At 49.8% G+C, this 21,655-nt stretch overlaps 1 protein-coding gene across 7 annotated transcripts in view; it reads right to left on the minus strand.

Annotated features, from left to right (window-relative positions):
- Positions 1–21,655, minus strand: part of RapGAP1 (Rap GTPase activating protein 1) — a 171,634-nt gene that overhangs the window by 50,729 nt on the left and 99,250 nt on the right. For 4 of the 7 annotated variants that reach the window (XM_069319474.1, XM_069319473.1, XM_069319477.1 and 1 more), the window contains 2 exons: positions 10,993–11,109; positions 3,951–4,091 (listed from right to left, as the gene is read on the minus strand). In XM_069319474.1, coding sequence (XP_069175575.1) covers positions 3,951–4,091; positions 10,993–11,109 — 258 coding nt within the window. The remainder of the gene's footprint in view (positions 1–3,950; positions 4,092–10,992; positions 11,110–21,655) is intronic. The other 3 variants (XM_069319475.1, XM_069319478.1, XM_069319480.1) reach the window with 1 other exon arrangement.

The raw sequence follows: 21,655 nt of genomic DNA on the forward strand, positions 1-21,655 counted from the left end.
ACCTCCCCCCCCCCTCACCACTACTACCAATATCTACAATACTAACCCTCTACCATACGTCAACCATCCTCACCTCTACCAAAAAATATTACCACCACTACCACTCATTTCTGGTCTTACAACAACCATTATTACTAATTCTACGATCATTAAAACACAACCCCCACCATCATTACTACCACAACACACATCCAATTACTCATAACTTCAACACTGCACTCACCCCCACCATAACCACTTCAACCAGCAACACATTCACTACCACCATTAATACAACAACCAGTCACCCCCGTCTACAGCCTCCACAACAATGCCAATCACCTCAACCACCACGACCATCACTTCTACTAGTATCTGCAATTATTTTTACTATTACCACTAATATTACCATCCCCACCTACCATTACCGGCACCACTGCCACCACCACTGCCAACACAAGCTGCAGGTGTTTATAACATAACAGGTGTCTAGCACACCCCCCCCTCCCATACCTGGATGTCACACACCTGTCTCACCTTCCCCCCCACCACCACCACCACCACCCGAATGAGGTACAGCAAAGCTGGTCTGGTTGGCGGGGAATAAAGAGCTAGAGGAAATCCACATGAGCCGTGATGAGGATTCGAATCTATGCGCTGGGTATTCCTGCGTGTGTGTGAAGAACTAGACCTCTCTCCCCTCCTCCCCCCCCCCCCCAAGAGTACCAGTGTGGTCATGGCCAGGGCTGAGCACTGGAGCGCCCCGGTGCACACGACCACTGGGAGGTAGTGGGGCTCGCACATGAAGGAGGACTTACCTTTTTTTTTTTTTGGAGTGAAGAAGATGGAGGAGGCATGGGTGAAGGAAAGTTTATTAGTGGGAAATACAGTGAGAGTTACGAAAGCCGGCGAGGTGTCCGTCTTGCTGATACGATGTACCAACACCCACACATCGTGTCAGCAAGGCGGACAGCCCGCCAGCTTTCATAACTCTCACTGTATTTCCCACTTCTATACTTTCCTTCACCCATGCCTCTCAATGCTCTTTTCTCAACAAAAAAAAAAATGAGAGAAAAATATTAATGCACATTACTCCACTCACAGGATGAGTGGCGCTGCCCAATAAACTCGCCCCCTCGGGCCAAAATTAAAAAAAAATTTTTTTGATCACTCCAGGGAGACCTAGCTACTGCTGGGAACCCCTCGGGCCGCCCCCCGCCCCCCCCCCCCACTACCTCCACACTACTGTACTACAGCCAGGGGGGGGGGGGGAGGAAGCGTAATGAAGGAGGGAAGAATAGTGTAAAGTATGATGGAACAGGAGGAGGATTGGACATCTTTATTGATGTTCTTATTTTTGTTTCAATTTAATTTGTGCGTTATCTTTTTCTTTTAATCACCAACCTATTCAGTTTCCTCTGGCTGGTACTGCAGGGAGGGATGGGACCGACGCCCCGCGGCCTCCCAACATCAGGATGCTCAGACTCTCCAACATGCATTTGAATATTTCACTGTGCGTGTCGAGTAGGACGCCCGGCGACCTTGGTGGAGTGTGAGGATGTATACGAGGGAGAGGGGGAGATAACGGGTGCCAGGGAACATGTTTGAGTCAACAGAGCAACGGGTAGTGTCAGAGCGCCCCCCCCCCCTCCCCCGGAAGTTAAGGTATATCAGGTCAACTGTGACACTGGCCGTTGACAAGGGTGGCCAACATTCCCACTCAACCCCACCACTCCCCCATCAACCCCACCACTCCCCCATCAACCCCACCACTCCCCCATCAACCCCTGCTAAGGTAAACTACTGGTAAAAATCATTAATCTCCCTGAGCCCCCACACATACCCACAGTGCCACTATAGCCCCCCCCCTACACATACCCACAGTGCCACTATAGCCCCCCCTACACATACCCACAGTGCCACTATAGCCCCCCCCACACATACCCACAGTGCCACTATAGCCCCCCACACATACCCACAGTGCCACTATAGCCCCCCCACACATACCCACAGTGCCACTATAGCCCCCCCACACATACCCACAGTGCCACTATAGCCCCCCACACATACCCACAGTGCCACTATAGCCCCCCACACATACCCACAGTGCCACTATAGCCCCCCACACATACCCACAGTGCCACTATAGCCCCCCACACATACCCACAGTGCCACTATAGCCCCCCCCACACATACCCACAGTGCCACTATAGCCCCCCACACATACCCACAGTGCCACTATAGCCCCCCCACACATACCCACAGTGCCACTATAGCCCCCCCACACATACCCACAGTGCCACTATAGCCCCCCCCACACATACCCACAGTGCCACTATAGCCCCCCCACACATACCCACAGTGCCACTATAGCCCCCCCACACATACCCACAGTGCCACTATAGCCCCCCACACATACCCACAGTGCCACTATAGCCCCCTACACATACCCACAGTGCCACTATACCCCCCCACACATACCCACAGTGCCACTATACCCCCCCCCCACACATACCCAGTGCCACTATAGCCCCCCCACACATACCCACAGTGCCACTATAGCCCCCCCACACATACCCAGTGCCACTATAGCCCCCCCACACATACCCACAGTGCCACTATAGCCCCCCCACACACACCCACAGTGCCACTATAGCCCCCCCACACACACCCACAGTGCCACTATAGCCCCCCCACACATACCCACAGTGCCACTATAGCCCCCCACACATACCCACAGTGCCACTATAGCCCCCCCACACATACCCACAGTGCCACTATAGCCCCCCCACACATACCCACAGTGCCACTATAGCCCCCCTACACATACCCACAGTGCCACTATAGCCCCCCACACATACCCACAGTGCCGCTATAGCCCCCCACACATACCTACAGTGCCACTATAGCCCCCCCACACATACCCACAGTGCCACTATAGCCCCCCCACACACACCCACAGTGCCACTATAGCCCCCCCACACATACCCACAGTGCCACTATAGCCCCCCACACATACCCACAGTGCCACTATAGCCCCCCCACACATACCCACAGTGCCACTATAGCCCCCCCACACATACCCACAGTGCCACTATAGCCCCCCTACACATACCCACAGTGCCACTATAGCCCCCCACACATACCCACAGTGCCGCTATAGCCCCCCACACATACCTACAGTGCCACTATAGCCCCCCCACACATACCCACAGTGCCACTATAGCCCCCCCACACATACCCACAGTGCCACTATAGCCCCCCCACACATACCCACAGTGCCACTATAGCCCCCCCACACATACCCACAGTGCCACTATAGCCCCCCACACATACCCACAGTGCCACTATAGCCCCCCACACATACCCACAGTGCCACTATAGCCCCCCCACACATACCCACAGTGCCTCTATAGCCCCCCACACATACCCACAGTGCCACTATAGCCCCCCCCACACATACCCACAGTGCCACTATAGCCCCCCCCCCACACATACTCACAGTGCCACTATAGCCCCCCACACATACCCACAGTGCCACTATAGCCCCCCACACATACCCACAGTGCCACTATAGCCCCCCACACATACCCACAGTGCCACTATAGCCCCCCACACATACCCACAGTGCCACTATAGCCCCCCACACATACCCACAGTGCCACTATAGCCCCCCACACATACCCACAGTGCCACTATAGCCCCCCACACATACCCACAGTGCCACTATAGCCCCCCACACATACCCACAGTGCCACTATAGCCCCCCACACACACCCACAGTGCCACTATAGCCCCCACACACACCCACAGTGCCACTATAGCCCCCACACACACCCACAGTGCCACTATAGCCCCCCACACATACCCACAGTGCCACTATAGCCCCACACATATTCACTAGGTATAGCCTAGCCTAACCCCCTAGCCTAGGCTAGAGAGGCGAGAGAAGTAAAGCATCAGGTACTTACGTTACCAAGAAAGTAGCGACGGTAGTAGGTGGCGGCCTCATCGGTCTCAAACTTGGTGTTGTTGGAGGAGGAGGTGAGGTAGGTGTGGTCGGCGTCCGTCGTGTGCTCGTCCCAGTAAGTGCCGCTTGAGGGCAGCACCACCTAACAACAACAACCATTCTCACTAGTAGTTCACCATCAAATGTATATTTTAGGATTGTAATTTTGTTTGTGCTGAATTGTCTATATGTCTATGGCAACTTATGTCTGTGTGCCTAGTCAGAAAAGTATGTGTGTGTAAATCTGGTGTCATACTGCAATTGTAAAGGCAGAAATGTATAAGTTCATCAACCAGAATGTTCGATGATATGTTCATTGTTTGTGATGTGTTCACCTAGTTGTGCTAGGTGAATATATATATATATATATATATATATATATATATATATATATATATATATATATATATATATATATATATATATATATATATATATATATATATATATATATATATATATATGCAACAATGATCACAAAAACACTGATCCAAGTATGCAGTATAACCACATATGAAAAATAGAAAATGCTTAACGCGTTTTCGGCTAATTCGCCTTCATCAGAGCAAAGTAGAAATCAATTTCTACTTAGAATCTACAATTTCTACTCAATTTCTTTCAATTTAGAAATTTGATTTCTACTTTGCTCTGATGAAGGCGAATTAGCCGAAAACGCGTTAAGCATTTTCTATTTTTCATATGTGGTTATACTGCATATATATATATATATGTCGTACCTAGTAGTCAGAACGCACTTGTCAGCCTACTATGCAAGGCCCGATTTGCCTAATAAACCAAGTTTTCTTGAATTAATGTTTTTTCGACTACGTAACCTACCTAACCTAACCTAACCTAACTTTTTCTGCTACCTAATTTAACCTAACCTATAAAGATAGGTTAGGTTAGGTTAGGTAGGGTTGGTTAGGTTCGGCCATATATCTACGTTAATTTTAACTCCAATAAAAAAAATTGACCTCATACATAATGAAATGGGTAGCTTTATCATAAGAAAAAAATAGAGAAAATATATTAATTCAGGAAACTTGGCTTATTAGGCAAATCAGGCCTTGCATAGTAGGCTGAGAAGTGCGTTCTGGCTACTAGGTACGACATATATATATATATATATATATATATATATATGTCGTACCTAATAGCCAGAACGCACTTGTCAGCCTACTATGCAAGGCCCGATTTGCCTAATAAGCCAAGTTTTCTTGAATTAATAAATTTTCTCTATTTTTTTTCGTATGAAATGATAAAGCTACCGATTTCATTATGTATGAGGTCAATTTTTTTTTATTGGAGTTAAAATTAACGTAGATATATCACTAAATCTAACCATCCCTACCTAACCTAACCTAACCTATCTTTATAGGTTAGGTTCGGTTAGGTAGCCGAAAAAGCTAGGTTAGGTTAGGTTAGGTAGGTTAGGTAAACGAAAAAACATTAATTCATAAAAACTTGGCTTATTAGGCAAATCGGGCCTTGCATATTAGGCTGAGAAGTGCGTTCTGGCTACTAGGTACGACATATATATATATATATATATATATATATATATATATGTCGTACCTAGTAGCCAGAACTCACTTCTCAGCCTACTATTCAAGGCCAGATTTGCCTAGTAAGCCAAGTTTTCCTGAATTAATATATTTACTATAATTTTTTTCTTATGAAATGATAAAGCAACCCTTTTCTCTATGTATGAGGTCAATTTTATTTTATTGGAGTTAAAATTAACGTAGATATATGACCGAACCTAACCAACCCTACCTAACCTAACCTAACCAATATTTATAGGTAAGGTTAGGTTAGGTAGCCCAAAAAAGCTAGGTTAGGTTAGGTTAGGTAGGTTAGGTAGACAAAAAAACATTAATTCATGAAAACTTGGCTTATTAGGCAAATCGGGCCTTGAATAGTAGGCTGAGAAGTGCGTTCTGGCTATTAGGTACGACATATATATATATATATATATATATATATATATATATATATATATATATATATATATATATGTCGTACCTAGTAGCCAGAACTCACTTCTCAGCCTACTATTCAAGGCCCGATTTGCCTAATAAGCCAAGTTTTCCTGAATTAATATATTTACTATAATTTTTTTCTTATGAAATGATAAAGCAACCCTTTTCTCTATGTATGAGGTCAATTTTTTTTTATTGGAGTTAAAATTAACGTAGATATATGACCGAACCTAACCAACCCTACCTAACCTAACCTAACCTATATTTATAGGTAAGGTTAGGTTAGGTAGCCAAAAAAAGCTAGGTTAGGTTAGGTTAGGTAGACGAAAAAACATTAATTCATGAAAACTTGGCTTATTGGGCAAATCGGGCCTTGCATAGTAGGCTGACAAGTGCGTTCTGACTACTAGGTACGACATATATATATATATATATACATACACACACAGTCATTGCTGTAAACAACCGATAGCTGGAAAGGCGGGATCCAAGAGTCAATGCTCGATCCTGCAAGCACAAATAAGCACAAATAGGTGAGTACACACACAGTATACATACTTACACACACACAATATATGGCCAGGCTTTTGCGGGGGTGGGGGAGGGGAGATATTAAGGAGAGGGGGGGGGGATAAATGGAAGAGCAAGATAGACAAGTATTGGGAGAGCAGGAGAGGGAACACAGGCCGGGTTGAACTAGATACTACTGCTGTAGTTCCTACCAGTAGTACAGGCTGCATTAATTTACGCTGTACCAGGGGCTATCTAGCACTCAAATCTCCCACCTACGAAACCTTTACATCTCCATGACGGTGGGTTAGTTTACATTTATGAAACGGTGTACTAGTCAGGAGCGCTACGAAGTTGTCTATATGCTCTAGCAATAATACCCTTGGGTGGTGAAGTTTCCAAGTTGATAAACAAACCAAGTCACCATCATTCAGGCCAGGTGTAGAGGTCTGGGAAGATCATACTATAAATGTGACAGGATGCCACACATGAACAACCCAGCGGGTTTTCTTCCTATTGGGGAGTGTTGTACATGCTTCTATGACGGTGTGTCCACTCACAGGATGAGTGCCGCTGCCCAATACTGTCACTATGACGGTGTGTCCACTCACAGGATGAGTGCCGCTGCCCAATACTGTCACTATGACGGTGTGTCCACTCACAGGATGAGTGCCGCTGCCCAATACTGTCACTATGGCGGTGTGTCCACTCACAGGATGAGTGGCGCTGCCCAATACTGTCACTATGACGGTGTGTTCACTCACAGGATGAGTGCCGCTGCCCAATACTGTCACTATGACGGTGTGTCCACTCACAGGATGAGTGACGCTGCCCAATACTGTCACTATGGCGGTGTGTCCACTCACAGGATGAGTGACGCTGCCCAATACTGTCACTATGACGGTGTGTCCACTCACAGGATGAGTGCCGCTGCCCAATACTGTCACTATGACGGTGTGTTCACTCACAGGATGAGTGCCGCTGCCCAATACTGTCACTATGACGGTGTGTCCACTCACAGGATGAGTGCCGCTGCCCAATACTGTCACTATGACGGTGTGTCCACTCACAGGATGAGTGGCGCTGCCCAATACTGTCACTATGGCGGTGTGTCCACTCACAGGATGAGTGCCGCTGCCCAATACTGTCACTATGACGGTGTGTCCACTCACAGGATGAGTGCCGCTGCCCAACAAACTCACCTCTCGGGGCAAAATTTTGAAAATTTAAAACTATAAATGTTTGATAACTGTTGGCCGTGAGAGAGTTACCAGTCCGCCTGTTAGTTACGGCGACGATGTGTTCCATAAGGAGGAAAAGAATTGTTGATTCCATCACTTTAATATCACAATCTATTCATCATTCCATCCCTCTCTATCCCCCTTAACATTCGTCTATCCCTGTTCTCCTACCTTTGGTCTCCTTGGTGGCGACTTCTTCCTCCTCTCCGCTCCCCCCCCCCACCTCCCCACCTCCCCGTACTCCTTGGCGTAATGTACTTCCTTCTTCCTGATTCCTTCCTGGCTTGAGCCTGCGCTTGTGAGCACGTGTGGAGGCCCTCAACCACATCCTCCGGCCTCCACCTCCAGGCACGCTCCCTGCTCCTGTTTGTTCCGTGGAGGGCCGAGCTCTGCCTCACCTCCTCCTCCTGCTGCTGCTGCTCACCCTCTACCAACCATTCACCCCTACCTCTGTAGCCTGTGTTCCTTAACTCTCATCACATACTTACCCCCCCCCCCCCTCTCTCTCTCTCTGTCTCTCTCTATCTTATCTCATCTCTCTCTTCTCTCTCCTCTTCTCACTCTTCTCTCTCCTCTTCTCACTCTTCTCTCTCCCTCTTCTCTCTCACCATTAACGCATTCAGTGCGTCCTGTATTCAGTACAAATTGAACAATCAAACGGCTTTCTCTCAATGGAAGAGTAATGGTAGTGAGTTTCCTTTGTGTAGTGTGCCAAATGTGAAATACGGTTACCTGCTCTCACACTACTCTGACTGCTGAGCTACCTGCCCGTTTTCTGCTGGTTCCAGGGATCAATGCCCTCTGCTTAACGGTCTGCTCAGTCAGGCTGTTGGTGTCCGCCGTCGGCACCGCTGCCCAATCAGCGGTGCCTACGTCGGATATAACAACTGGAGTCCTATCCTTTGTTATCAAATTCCTTCGTGAACACATAGGTGTCTATTGGTCAGTCGTCTTATATTGTGAGGGTGTTGAATACTTTTGGCCTTTGTTTATAGCATGTATTTATGTATGCTGACATATGTTTGTATATTAACATGAACATATCAAAATCAACAAGTTACAAAATTAACTGAAAAGATTCAGGGTTGAAAAGCAAGAATAGCTCAAAATTTTAAGACTATTTCGCTTAATGCCAAGTAACTGCAATCTACTAAAACTACTCTCACGCTCTCCTCCCTTGGCCTTATCTACCCAACTATCTTGGCTACCTTGGGCTGCCTTGGGTTGCCTTGGGCTACCTTGGGCTGCCTTGGGCTGCCTTGGGCTACCTTGGGCTGCCTTGGGCTACCTTGGGCTGCCTTGGGCTACCTTGGGCTGCCTTGGGCTACCTTGGGCTGCCTTGGGCTACCTTGGGCTGCCTTGGGCTACCTTGGGCTGCCTTGGGCTACCTTGCGCTACCTTGGGTTGCCTTGGGCTACCTTGGGCTACCTTGGGCTACCGTGGGCTACCTTGGGCTACCTTTGGCTGCCTTGGGCTACATTGGGCTGCCTTGGGCTACCTTGGGCTACCTTGGGCTACCTTGGGCTGCCTTGGGCTACCTTGGGCTGCCTTGGGCTACCTTGGGCTACCTTGGGCTGCCTTGGGCTACCTTGGGCTGCCTTGGGCTGCCTTGGGCTGCCTTGGGCTGCCTTGGGCTGCCTTGGGCTACCTTGGGCTGCCTTGGGCTACCTTGGGCTACCTTGGGCTGCCTTGGGCTACCTTGGGCTGCCTTGGGCGGCGTTGGGCTGCCTTGGGCTACCTTGGGCTGCCTTGGGCTGCCTTGGGCTGCCTTGGGCTACCTTGGGCTACCTTGGGCTGCCTTGGGCTGCGTTGGGCTACCTTGGGCTGCCTTGGGCTACCTTGGGCTACCTTGGGCTGCCTTGGGCTGCCTTGGGCTGCCTTGGGCTGCCTTGGGCTGCCTTGGGCTGCCTTGGGCTACCTTGGGCTACCTTGGGCTGCCTTGGGCTACCTTGGGCTGCCTTGGGCTGCTTTGGGCTACCTTGGGCTACCTTGGGCTGCCTTGGGCTGCCTTGGGCTGCCTTGGGCTACCTTGGGCTGCCTTGGGCTACCTTGGGCTGCCTTGGGCTACCTTGGGCTGCCTTGGGCTGCCTTGGGCTGCCTTGGGCTACCTTGGGCTACCTTGGGCTACCTTGGGCTGCCTTGGGCTACCTTGGGCTGCCTTGGGCTGCCTTGGGCTACCTTGGGCTGCCTTGGGCTGCCTTGGGCTACCTTGGGCTGCCTTGGGCTGCCTTGGGCTGCCTTGGGCTACCTTGGGCTACATTGGGCTGCCTTGGGCTACCTTGGGCTGCCTTGGGCTACCTTGGGCTGCCTTGGGCTACCTTGGGCTACCTTGGGCTACCTTGGGCTGCCTTGGGCTACCTTGGGCTGCCTTGGGCTACCTTGGGCTACCTTGGGCTACCTTGGGCTGCCTTGGGCTACCTTGGGCTGCCTTGGGCTACCTTGGGTTGCCTTGGGCTACCTTGGGCTACCTTGGGCTGCCTTGGGCTACCTTGGGCTGCCTTGGGCTACCTTGGGCTGCCTTGGGCTGCCTTGGGCTACCTTGGGCTACCTTGGGCTACCTTGGGCTGCCTTGGGCTGCCTTGGGCTACCTTGGGCTACCTTGGGCTACCTTGGGCTACCTTGGGCTACCTTGGGCTACCTTGGGCTGCCTTGGGCTACCATCTAAAGTACTAAGGCACAGCTGACCTTGACTTCGGCATCACGGACCAAAACAAACACTACAAACCACAGGAGAGAAGAGACTGGTTGTCATGACATCAGACATTCAGTCTCTCAGTCTCTCAGTCTCTCAGTCTCTCAGTCTCTCAGTCCCGAGACCACACACTTGAGGGTGTGCTGGAAACCTTAAGTGGATGGAACTATCCGTCACCAAGACTATTTCTAGAGTTTGAGGATTTATAAACCTACAATTAGGACTACCATGTCCAAGTATTTGACTATCCTTAAACTGTAGGACCATCGTTAAATATTACGCTTTATCTTTTAAATACGACTAACTACACGGAGCTCCAAAATATGTCTAGCCTCTATACAGACTCCAGGGAGAGGTCTGTACTGAACTACGAGTTCTATCCTTACCTAGGAGAATAGTAAGGGAATATGACTATCCTTAAACAAGCCTACAGACGCGTGGGGACACGATTATCTCAACCTTGGAACACAGAGTGGATAAACTATCCTCAACCACAACAGAGTTGGCTAGAGCAATCCTCAACCGGGGATAGGAGAAGGACTGCACCACTCGGCAGACGAGAAGCACCCTTAGACTCACCTGAGGATAGGGTCCAGGGTACGCCAAGACCTCCTCCAACCGGTTCCTGGACGAGGTTTTGTTAGGGGCTTCATCCTTGTCTGGCGGAGGCTTCCCAGGGCCCTCACGCATCCCCTGCTGGAGGCAACAACACATCTTAGCTTCAACTAAGCGAATAACAGCAATAATTAGTCATTTGCATAGTGTGATGGTTAGTACTATTTCTTGAGTAGGAGAGAGAGAGAGAGAGAGAGAGAGAGAGAGAGAGAGAGAGAGAGAGAGAGAGAGAGAGAGAGAGAGAGAGAGAGAGAGAGAGAGAGAGAGGGAGAGAGAGAGAGAGAGAAACAGAAAACAAAGATGTCACAATCCATTAATGTCAAGTAATAAAAGCATAATCATTAATACCTAAAAAGAAACCGACCTATTCCCAGACATTCGCCCTAAATACAGCACGCAAAAGTACAGGAAGTACAGAGATGATCAAATTCACTTCAGCATTATACAATAGCAACATAAAAATTTACAAAGGCAAATATGTATGTATTGATTTGTTATTATTTTAATAAAATTAGCTTGTCTCACTTTGGTCTGGTCCTATAAATTCCCTCCCATTTTTATACATAAATAATGATCAAGAATGAAACGTATGGCATACATATACATACTTTCATATACCATATCGGGACTGGTATCCATGTATTAACATACATGGTGAATGTTAATATGTAAATGAATATATACAATGGTAAACATACAAAAACAAAATTTAGCTTCGATATACATGCACACTAGATATAATACATGCCGGTGTATCCATGTATACAATAGTAGCACAGGTGTATGATGTATAAACGTGCATCATTAATATTTAATACATTTAGATACAAAAATACATCAGAGAAAAAAAAAACAAATTACACATAACACAGGTTTAGATAATACATATGCAAGTACACATACCACAGGCTTGAATGATACATATGTAAGTACACATACCACAGGCTTGAATGATACATATGTAAGTACACATACCACAGGCTTGAATGATACATATGCAAGTACACATACCACAGGCTTGAATGATACATATGTAAGTACACATACCACAGGCTTGAATGATACATATGCAAGTACACAACACAGGCTTGAATGATACATATGTAAGTACACATACCACAGGCTTGAATGATACATATGTAAGTACACATACCACAGGCTTGAATGATACATATGTAAGTACACATACCACAGGCTTGAATGAAACATTCTGATGTAAGTACACATAACACTGGCTTGAATAATACATACGTAAGTACTCTTAACACAGGCTTGAATGATTTATATGTAGCTACATATGTACTATAAGCCTACCAGAGTACATATAATGATGAGCTTTCACTCCCCAGTTACTATCTTCCTTAAGAAACATTTAGTTACACAAAACTACAAAATAGTTGATAATGCACAATGCGATCACAATAACTTGATCCATGAGAAAATTTTGAATAATGTATTTATTTTCCTTCATTACTATTACAGATTTTAATATTTATTGTAATATTAGCGCTGTTATCTATATTATATTATTTGTACACTATTTTATTCATTTATACACTTTTTAATACTTAATTTATATTTTAATCATCCATACACTTGTATATTTTATACAATAATACTTTATACTTTATTAAAACTACTTTTCTTGTCAATTCCCTTCCCAACAGCTGTAAACTTTTCCCCGTGATAAGCTCAGATTCAAACAACAAAAGTTATAGCAACAACAATGGTCGTTTAGCACAATCTTAACCAACCACAAGACGCCAGATGATGTTTCCGTTTTAATCTCCATTTCCGCCATTATCTGCGTTGTTGTCATTACCTGGGGTCGAGTTTCCTCCAGATCACCTACAACAATTCTCTACGCTGACGCAGACACAATGACTTCGTCTGGATCCCCCCAAAAAAGAAATTTCCCGCCCGAAACACATGTTTTCCCGCCAAAACAAATAGGTAAACAAAGTTTTCCCGCCAAAACAAATAGGTAAACAAAGTTTTCCCGCCAAAACAAATAGGTAAACAAAGTTTTCCCGCCAAAACAAATAGGTAAACAAAGTTTTCCCGCCAAAACAAATAGGTAAACAAAGTTTTCCCGCCAAAAGAGATATGTACACAAGTTTTCCGTCAACATCCGTCCGCACTAGAGGGTTTAAAGTCATGTTAATTTCTTTTACTCTCGAGATTTCTTACAAAAAAAAATCCGCACTCTCAAATTCTCCCGCCAAAAATGTATGCACTCTTACTTTTCCGTCAAAATTCAGCAGCACTTAAAAAATAAAATCTGGCAAAAATTCATTCCACGCTCGAGCTCTACCGCTAAAAAATAAATAATAGGACGACAACAAAAAAATCCTCGGCAATAAACCCTAAAAAAATGCTTCGCGCTAAAGCATTAAAAAAATATCGCTCCAAAACTTTCCCGCCACTTCCAGCACGACGGTATTGTTCCCGTCAAGCTTGACAAATTGCGCCAAATATACCACCTCCCAGATCATCCTCATTTCCGCCAAGACAAAGACAAAAACGCTTTGGAAATGTGTCACAAAGAAAAGAAAACGAAGATAAAAATCCCGCAGGTCACAATACCTTGACAAACACCAGCCAGGGTGCCACACCCTGTCCCAGGGCCGGAGGGCAGCCAGGGTGCCACACCCTCCACCTCTCCCAGGGCCGGAGGACAGCCAGGGTGCCACACCCTCCACCTCTCCCAGGGCCGGAGGACAGCCAGGGTGCCACACTCTCCACCTCTCCCAGGGCCGGTGGGCAGCCAGGGTGCCACACCCTCCACCTCTCCCCAGGCCGGAGGGCAGCCAGGGTGCCACACCCTCCACCTCTCCCAGGGCCGGAGGACAGCTAGGGTGCCACACCCTGTCCCAGGGCCGGAGGGCAGCCAGGGTGCCACACCCTCCACCTCTCCCCGGGCCGGAGGGCAGCCAGGGTGCCACACCCTCCACCTCTCCCCGGGCCGGAGGGCAGCCAGGGTGCCACACCCTCCACCTCTCACAGGGCCGGAGGACAGCTAGGGTGCCACACCCTCCACCTCTCCCAGGGCCGGTGGGCAGCCAGGGTGCCACACCCTCCACCTCTCCCAGGGCCGGAGGACAGCTAGGGTGCCACACCCTGACCCAGGGCCGGAGGGCAGCCAGGGTGCCACACCCTCCACCTCTCCCAGGGCCGGAGGGCAGCCAGGGTGCCACACCCTCCACCTCTCCCCGGGCCGGAGGGCAGCCAGGGTGCCACACCCTCCACCTCTCACAGGGCCGGAGGACAGCTAGGGTGCCACACCCTCCACCTCTCCCAGGGCCGGTGGGCAGCCAGGGTGCCACACCCTCCACCTCTCCCAGGGCCGGAGGACAGCCAGGGTGCCACACCCTCTGCCAGGGCCGGAGGACAGCTAGGGTGCCACACCCTGACCCAGGGCCGGAGGGCAGCCAGGGTGCCACACCCTCCACCTCTCCCAGGGCCGGAGGACAGCCAGGGTGCCACACCATCTCCCAGGGCCGGAGGACAGCCAGGGTGCCACACCCTCTGCCAGGGCCGGAGGACAGCCAGGGTGCCACACCCTCCACCTCTCCCAGGGCCGGAGGACAGCCAGGGTGCCACACCATCTCCCAGGGCCGGAGGACAGCCAGGGTGCCACACCCTCCACCTCTCCCAGGGCCGGAGGGCAGCCAGGGTGCCACACCCTCTGCCAGGACCGGAGGGCAGCCAGGGTGCCTCACCCTCTGCCAGGGCCGGAGGACAGCCAGGGTGCCACACCCTCTACATCTCCCAGGGCCGGGCCGCGTACAACAGCCGTATACAACAGCTGTGTACAAGAGCTACACCCTGGACCAGCTGCAGGTGTACAAGAGCTACACCCTGGGCCAGCTGCAGGTGTACAAGAGCTACACCCTGGACCAGCTGCAGGTGTACAAGAGCTACACCCTGGGCCAGCTGCAGGTGTACAAGAGCTACACCCTGGACCAGCTGCAGGTGTACAAGAGCTACACCCTGGGCCAGCTGCAGGTGTACAAGAGCTACACCCTGGGCCAGCTGCAGGTGTACAAGAGCTACACCCTGGGCCAGCTGCAGGTGTACAAGAGCTACACCCTGGGCCAGCTGCAGGTGTACAAGAGCTACACCCTGGACCAGCTGCAGGTGTACAAGAGCTACACCCTGGGCCAGCTGCAGGTGTACAAGAGCTACACCCTGGGCCAGCTGCAGGTGTACAAGAGCTGCACCCTGGACCAGCTGCAGGTGTACAAGAGCTACACCCTGGACCAGCTGCAGGTGTACAAGAGCTACACCCTGGACCAGCTGCAGGTGTACAAGAGCTACACCCTGGACCAGCTGCAGGTGTACAAGAGCTACACCCTGGGCCAGCTGCAGGTGTACAAGAGCTACACCCTGGACCAGCTGCAGGTGTACAAGAGCTACACCCTGGGCCAGCTCCAGGTGTACAAGAGCTACACCCTGGGCCAGCTGCAGGTGTACAAGAGCTACACCCTGGGCCAGCTGCAGGTGTACAAGAGCTACACCCTGGACCAGCTGCAGGTGTACAAGAGCTACACCCTGGGCCAGCTGCAGGTGTACAAGAGCTACACCCTGGGCCAGCTGCAGGTGTACAAGAGCTACACCCTGGGCCAGCTGCAGGTGTACAAGAGCTACACCCTGGGCCAGCTGCAGGTGTAGTAGTAACGCCTCACGAGGGCTGGGGAGACAGTAAGGTGTTGCGAGAAGTCAACACCAGGAGATAACTCCCTAAGCATTAGGCTTCCAGGCCTTCCAGTACCATTATAAGAGGATTTACCAGCAGGTCTGAATCCAGTAGATAACACCCTTCATTATATTCGTGATCAACTGGGCTGTGGTATCTGTGCCCGTGTGCTGTGTTTATTTTGTTTATACTCCTGCTGGGTACAACCGGTACATGTATCCTGGTATACAGCCACCAGGTACATGTATCCTGCTATACAGCCACCAGGTACATGTATCCTGGTATACAGCCACCAGGTACATGTATCCTGGTATACAGCCACCAGGTACATGTATCCTGGTATACAGCCACCAGGTACATGTATCCTGGTATACAGCCACCAGGTACATGTATCCTGGTATACAGCCACCAGGTACATGTATCCTGGTATACAGCCACCAGGTACATGTATCCTGGTATACAGCCACCAGGTACATGTATCCTGGTATACAGCCACCAGGTACATGTATCCTGGTATACAGCCACCACGTACATGTATCCTGTTTACACGGAAACTTAGTAAAAGCTTAAATATCACAAGCAAGTGAAGAAGGTTTAAGTCAGTATTACATTGTAATCTTTGTTAACTTTATTCTTAATAATACTCTTACTAATTATGATCATGTTAATAATGATACTGACAGCATAAGATTATGTAGCATATTGTGTCCTGAGGTCAACGACCAGGGGCCAGATTCACGAAAGCACTTACGCAAACACTTACGAACCTGTACATCTTTTCTCAATCTTTGGCGGCTTTGTTTCCAATTATTAAACAGTTAATGAGCTCCGAAGCACCAGGAGGCTGTTTATAACAATAATAACAGTTGATTGGCAAGTTTTCATGCTTGTAAACTATTTAATAAATGTAACCAAAGCCGTCAAAGATTGACGAAAGATGTACACGTTCGTAAGTGCTTGCGTAAGTGCTTTCGTGAATCTGGCCCCTGTTCTGCGTGTAGAGGTTCCAACCTGGCCAACCACACCATGTAATGAAGCAAAGGTCATCTGGTACTTGGGTTACAGTGATCAATGACGTTACAGTCACCAAACTGCAGTGGTGTGTTTTGTATTACCACACCTCACCACAGCACTCACCACCACACCTACACCCACCACACCCACACCCACCACACCTACACCCACCACACCCACCACTAAGAACAACAGCATCAACAAGAGAAGTGTTACACCCATAATTTCAGGGTTGGCGTCATTCTACAAGGAGCATGTCGAACGCTTTCACTGGCGTGAGGAGCCAAACAGGAGACGGAGCAGAACTCACTGCCTGGCACTGCCAGTGCCGCCTTCACACCTCAAGATGGTTGATTGCGGTCAACTACGACACCAAGATGGTCTTGCGCGGTTTAACTAGTCAAAAACAAATACTTGTTTGGGGTGTCATTTGACAGGAATGATGTCAAGTAACCCCATGGTAGGCGGGGTGGCAGGTGGGCTGGTTGGGTGGGGTGGTGGGTTGGGTGGGGTGGTAGGCGGGGTGGCAGGTGGGCTGGGGGGGATGGTAGGCGGGGAGGCAATTAAAGAGGAAGAGCCGTTACCTGGTCGTCAACACCTTGACAGGTATCTGGAGGAAAGGTCCGTTACCCACACCACCAGGTTCCTCCTCCTCCTCTTCTTCCTCCTCGACAATTTGCGTAAAAAAAGAAGTGGTTTTGCCTCCTCAGCAGCGCGGGGCCCCGGGCGACCCACTACTCCACTGGGAGGAATTTGGCTGTACCACTTTCATCTTGGCGCCGGGGTCGACACCGACACAATTGGGAATGTATCAAGAGAGACGTCATGTGTTCTTGACCGGCGCCAGCACTCACGCTAGAGACTGGACCCCTCTCCTTCATGTCCTCTCTCCCTCCCTCCTCTTGTCTCTCCCTCTCTCCCTCCTCTTGTCTCTCCCTCTCTTCCTCCCTCCTCTTGTCTCTGCCTCTCTTCCTCCCTCCTGTTCTCCCTTCCTTCTTACCCTTTTCTCTCTCAGTGGCCAAAAAAATGTTCGAGTAACAGTCAATGTTATCTTTGTTGGCTGATCATTATTGACGTTGATTCAACGTCGATAATAACCTTAATGAGGTGAGATTGAAGCGTTTAAGAATTATTAACCATAATTAATATTAAAATCGGATCAATATGGTGGGGACGTTGTGATGACAATGCAGTAAAGGGGCCTGACGGCTGAGTGGACAGCGCTTGGGATTCGTTTAGATTGTTGCCGCCGGAGGCTGCTAGTTTATTGTGCACCCCATACTCATCCTGTGAGCGGTAGCGCAAAGAGCATTACAGAGGGCACAAAAGGTCTTTATCAGACCTCAACGGAGATTATTACATAAACAATTTCATCCATCCTTCACACCTTGCAATTACAATGCCAGCAAGTTACAGAAAATCCTAAGGATCCGAGTTCGATCTCCGGTGGAGGCAGAAACAAATAAGCAGTTTCTTTAACCCTGTTGCCCCTGTTCACCTATCAGTAAATAGGTACCTGGGAGTTAGACAGCTGCTTTCTGGGAGTGTGTGACAAAAAGGAGGCGTAGTCGAGGACCGCGCCGCGGGGACGTTAAGCCCCGAAATCATCTCAGATAACCCCCAGAAGATAACCGCAGCAGACAAGTGCCTCCCGGAGCCTCTGCCACTCTCCACACTAAAGTCAGTGACAAACATCCCCAGAGAGAAGGTCAACAGTCACCATACTAATAAGTTGCCCAATCCGTTAAGCTTGCTTGGTACCGGCGGATCACACACACCAAAGTTGCCTTCTCACACTTAGCATTAAGAATTCATTCTTAACAGCCTAGCAAGACAATTCGTAAAAATCACTTGACAATGCGCATAATATTTCCAACTGGTAACGACTGTATTGTTGGGAAATTAATGTAATGACTAACGTGAGCGTTGGAGGGGCGGAGTTGACGGGGAAGTTGGCAAGCATGGTGGAGGCGTGTTTTGGTGGGGCCGTTGTTGACAATGGTGGGTGGCCGCCGTTATCCGCCCCCCCCCCCCCGCCCCAGACCCTCCACCCCCCACCCATCACCACCCTACCTGCTCAACACCTCTCCCTGTCTGTCCCATTCCTTCCCACGGTCCCTCCTCCTTCCCCATTACTACTCCTACCTTTGTGTTCCCTCTCCCATACGCCTCCAACTTCTCCCACGGTAATCCTGTCTCTCCCATCCCATCCCCTCACTCTTTTCCTTCCCACACTGCGTCTGTACCAACAGCTCCCACCACACTAGAGGACAGCCTCACACCTCGCGAAAAGTCTCTGTGGTGTAGTGGTAAGACACTCGCCTGGCGTTCCGCGAGCGCTATGTCATGGGTTCGTATCCTGGCCGGGGAGGATTTACTGGGCGCAATTCCTTAACTGTAGCCTCTGTTTAACGCAACAGTAAAATGTGTACTTGGATGAAAAAACGATTCTTCGCGGCAGGGGATCGTATTGCAGGGACCATAGGATTAAGGACTTGCCCGAAACGCTACGCGTACTAGTGGCTGTACAAGAATGTAACAACTCTTGTATATATCTCAAAAAAATAAAAAAAAAACACTCCCACACGACAGACATGCCAATAAATTAATCCGTCTAGTGACAGACAGGTAGACCTGACAGGTAGACCTGACAGGTAGAGCCAGACGGGTAGACGTGACGTGTACAGCCAGACGGGTAGACTAGAGAATATCGGATATTCTCTGTGAAGTATGTTTACAAACTCGTCTTATTGGAAACGAGGATGAGGAAGGACAGGCAGGTATTTTAAAACAAATTAGTGTCACCCAACAGCAGTGAGCAGTAGTCAGATGCGGTCAGCAGGGTAAGTGAGTCACAGCAGGAGCAGTGACAGTCACAGCAGGAGCAGTGAGCCACAGCAGGAGCAGAGACAGTCACAGCAGGAGCAGAGACAGTCACAGCAGGAGCAGAGACAGTCACAGCAGGAGCAGTGACAGTCACAGCAGGAGCAGAGACAGTCACAGCAGAAGCAGTGACAGTCACAGCAGGAGCAGAGACAGTCACAGCAGGAGCAGAGACAGTCACAGCAGAAGCAGTGAAAGTCACAGCAGGAGCAGTGACAGTCACAGCAGGAGCAGAGACAGTCACAGCAGGAGCAGAGACAGTCACAGCAGGAGCAGAGACAGTCACAGCAGGAGCAGAGACAGTCACAGCAGGAGCAGAGACAGTCACAGCAGGTGCAGAGACAGTCACAGCAGGAGCAGAGACAGTCACAGCAGGAGCAGTGACAGTCACAGCAGGAGCAGAGACAGTCACAGCAGGAGCAGTGACAGTCACAGCAGGAGCAGAGACAGTCACAGCAGGAGCAGAGACAGTCACAGCAGGAGCAGAGACAGTCACAGCAGGAGCAGAGACAGTCACAGCAGGAGCAGAGACAGTCACAGCAGGAGCAGAGACAGTCACAGCAGGAGCAGTGACAGTCACAGCAGGAGCAGAGACAGTCACAGCAGGAGCAGTGACAGTCACAGCAGGAGCAGAGACAGTCACAGCAGGAGCAGAGACAGTCACAGCAGGAGCAGTGACAGTCACAGCAGGAGCAGAGACAGTCACAGCAGGAGCAGAGACAGTCACAGCAGGAGCAGAGACAGTCACAGCAGGAGCAGAGACAGTCACAGCAGGAGCAGAGACAGTCACAGCAGGAGCAGAGACAGTCACAGCAGGAGCAGAGACAGTCACAGCAGGAGCAGAGACAGTCACAGCAGGAGCAGAGACAGTCACAGCAGGAGCAGTGACAGTCACAGCAGGAGCAGAGACAGTCACAGCAGGAGCAGAGATAGTCACAGCAGGAGCAGAGACAGTCACAGCAGGAGCAGAGACAGTCACAGCAGGAGCAGTGACAGTCACAGCAGGAGCAGAGACAGTCACAGCAGGAGCAGAGACAGTCACAGCAGGAGCAGAGACAGTCACAGCAGGAGCAGTGACAGTCACAGCAGGAGCAGAGACAGTCACAGCAGGAGCAGAGACAGTCACAGCAGGAGCAGTGACAGTCACAGCAGGAGCAGAGACAGTCACAGCAGGAGCAGAGACAGTCACAGCAGGAGCAGAGACAGTCACAGCAGGAGCAGAGACAGTCACAGCAGGAGCAGAGACAGTCACAGCAGGAGCAGAGACAGTCACAGCAGAAGCAGTGACAGTCACAGCAGGAGCAGAGACAGTCACAGCAGGAGCAGTGACAGTCACAGCAGGAGCAGAGACAGTCACAGCAGGAGCAGAGACAGTCACAGCAGGAGCAGAGACAGTCACAGCAGGAGCAGAGACAGTCACAGCAGGAGCAGAGACAGTCACAGCAGGAGCAGAGACAGTCACAGCAGGAGCAGAGACAGTCACAGCAGGAGCAGTGACAGTCACAGCAGGAGCAGAGACAGTCAGCAGTGGGGAGAGCGACAAGCCCGACACCTGCTGGCCCGCGCATTAGGAAGTGACGTGGAGGAGGCAGACCCCAAACACGGTTTCAAATGTATATATAACAGAGCCCAATAGGCTCAAACCCCAGCAAGGACAACTACGTATACAGGAACACGTGTACACACTAACTCGTGGGCCCAACCTGATATGGTGTAAATAAAAAACCTGGAACACCTGTAACAAGACCTGGAACACCTGTAACAAGACCTGGAACACCTGTAACAAGACCTGGAACACCTGTAACCAGACCTGGAACACCTGTAACAAGACCTGGAACACCTGTAACAAGACCTGGAACACCTGTAACAAGACCTGGAACACCTGTAACAAGACCTGGAACACCTGTAACAAGACCTGGAACACCTGTAACAAGACCTGGAACACCTGTAACAAGACCTGGAACACCTGTAACAAGACCTGGAACACCTGTAACAAGACCTGGAACACCTGTAACAAGACCTGGAATACCT

This window comes from Procambarus clarkii, chromosome 93, assembly GCF_040958095.1.
Source record: "Procambarus clarkii isolate CNS0578487 chromosome 93, FALCON_Pclarkii_2.0, whole genome shotgun sequence".
NCBI lineage: Eukaryota > Metazoa > Arthropoda > Malacostraca > Decapoda > Cambaridae > Procambarus > Procambarus clarkii.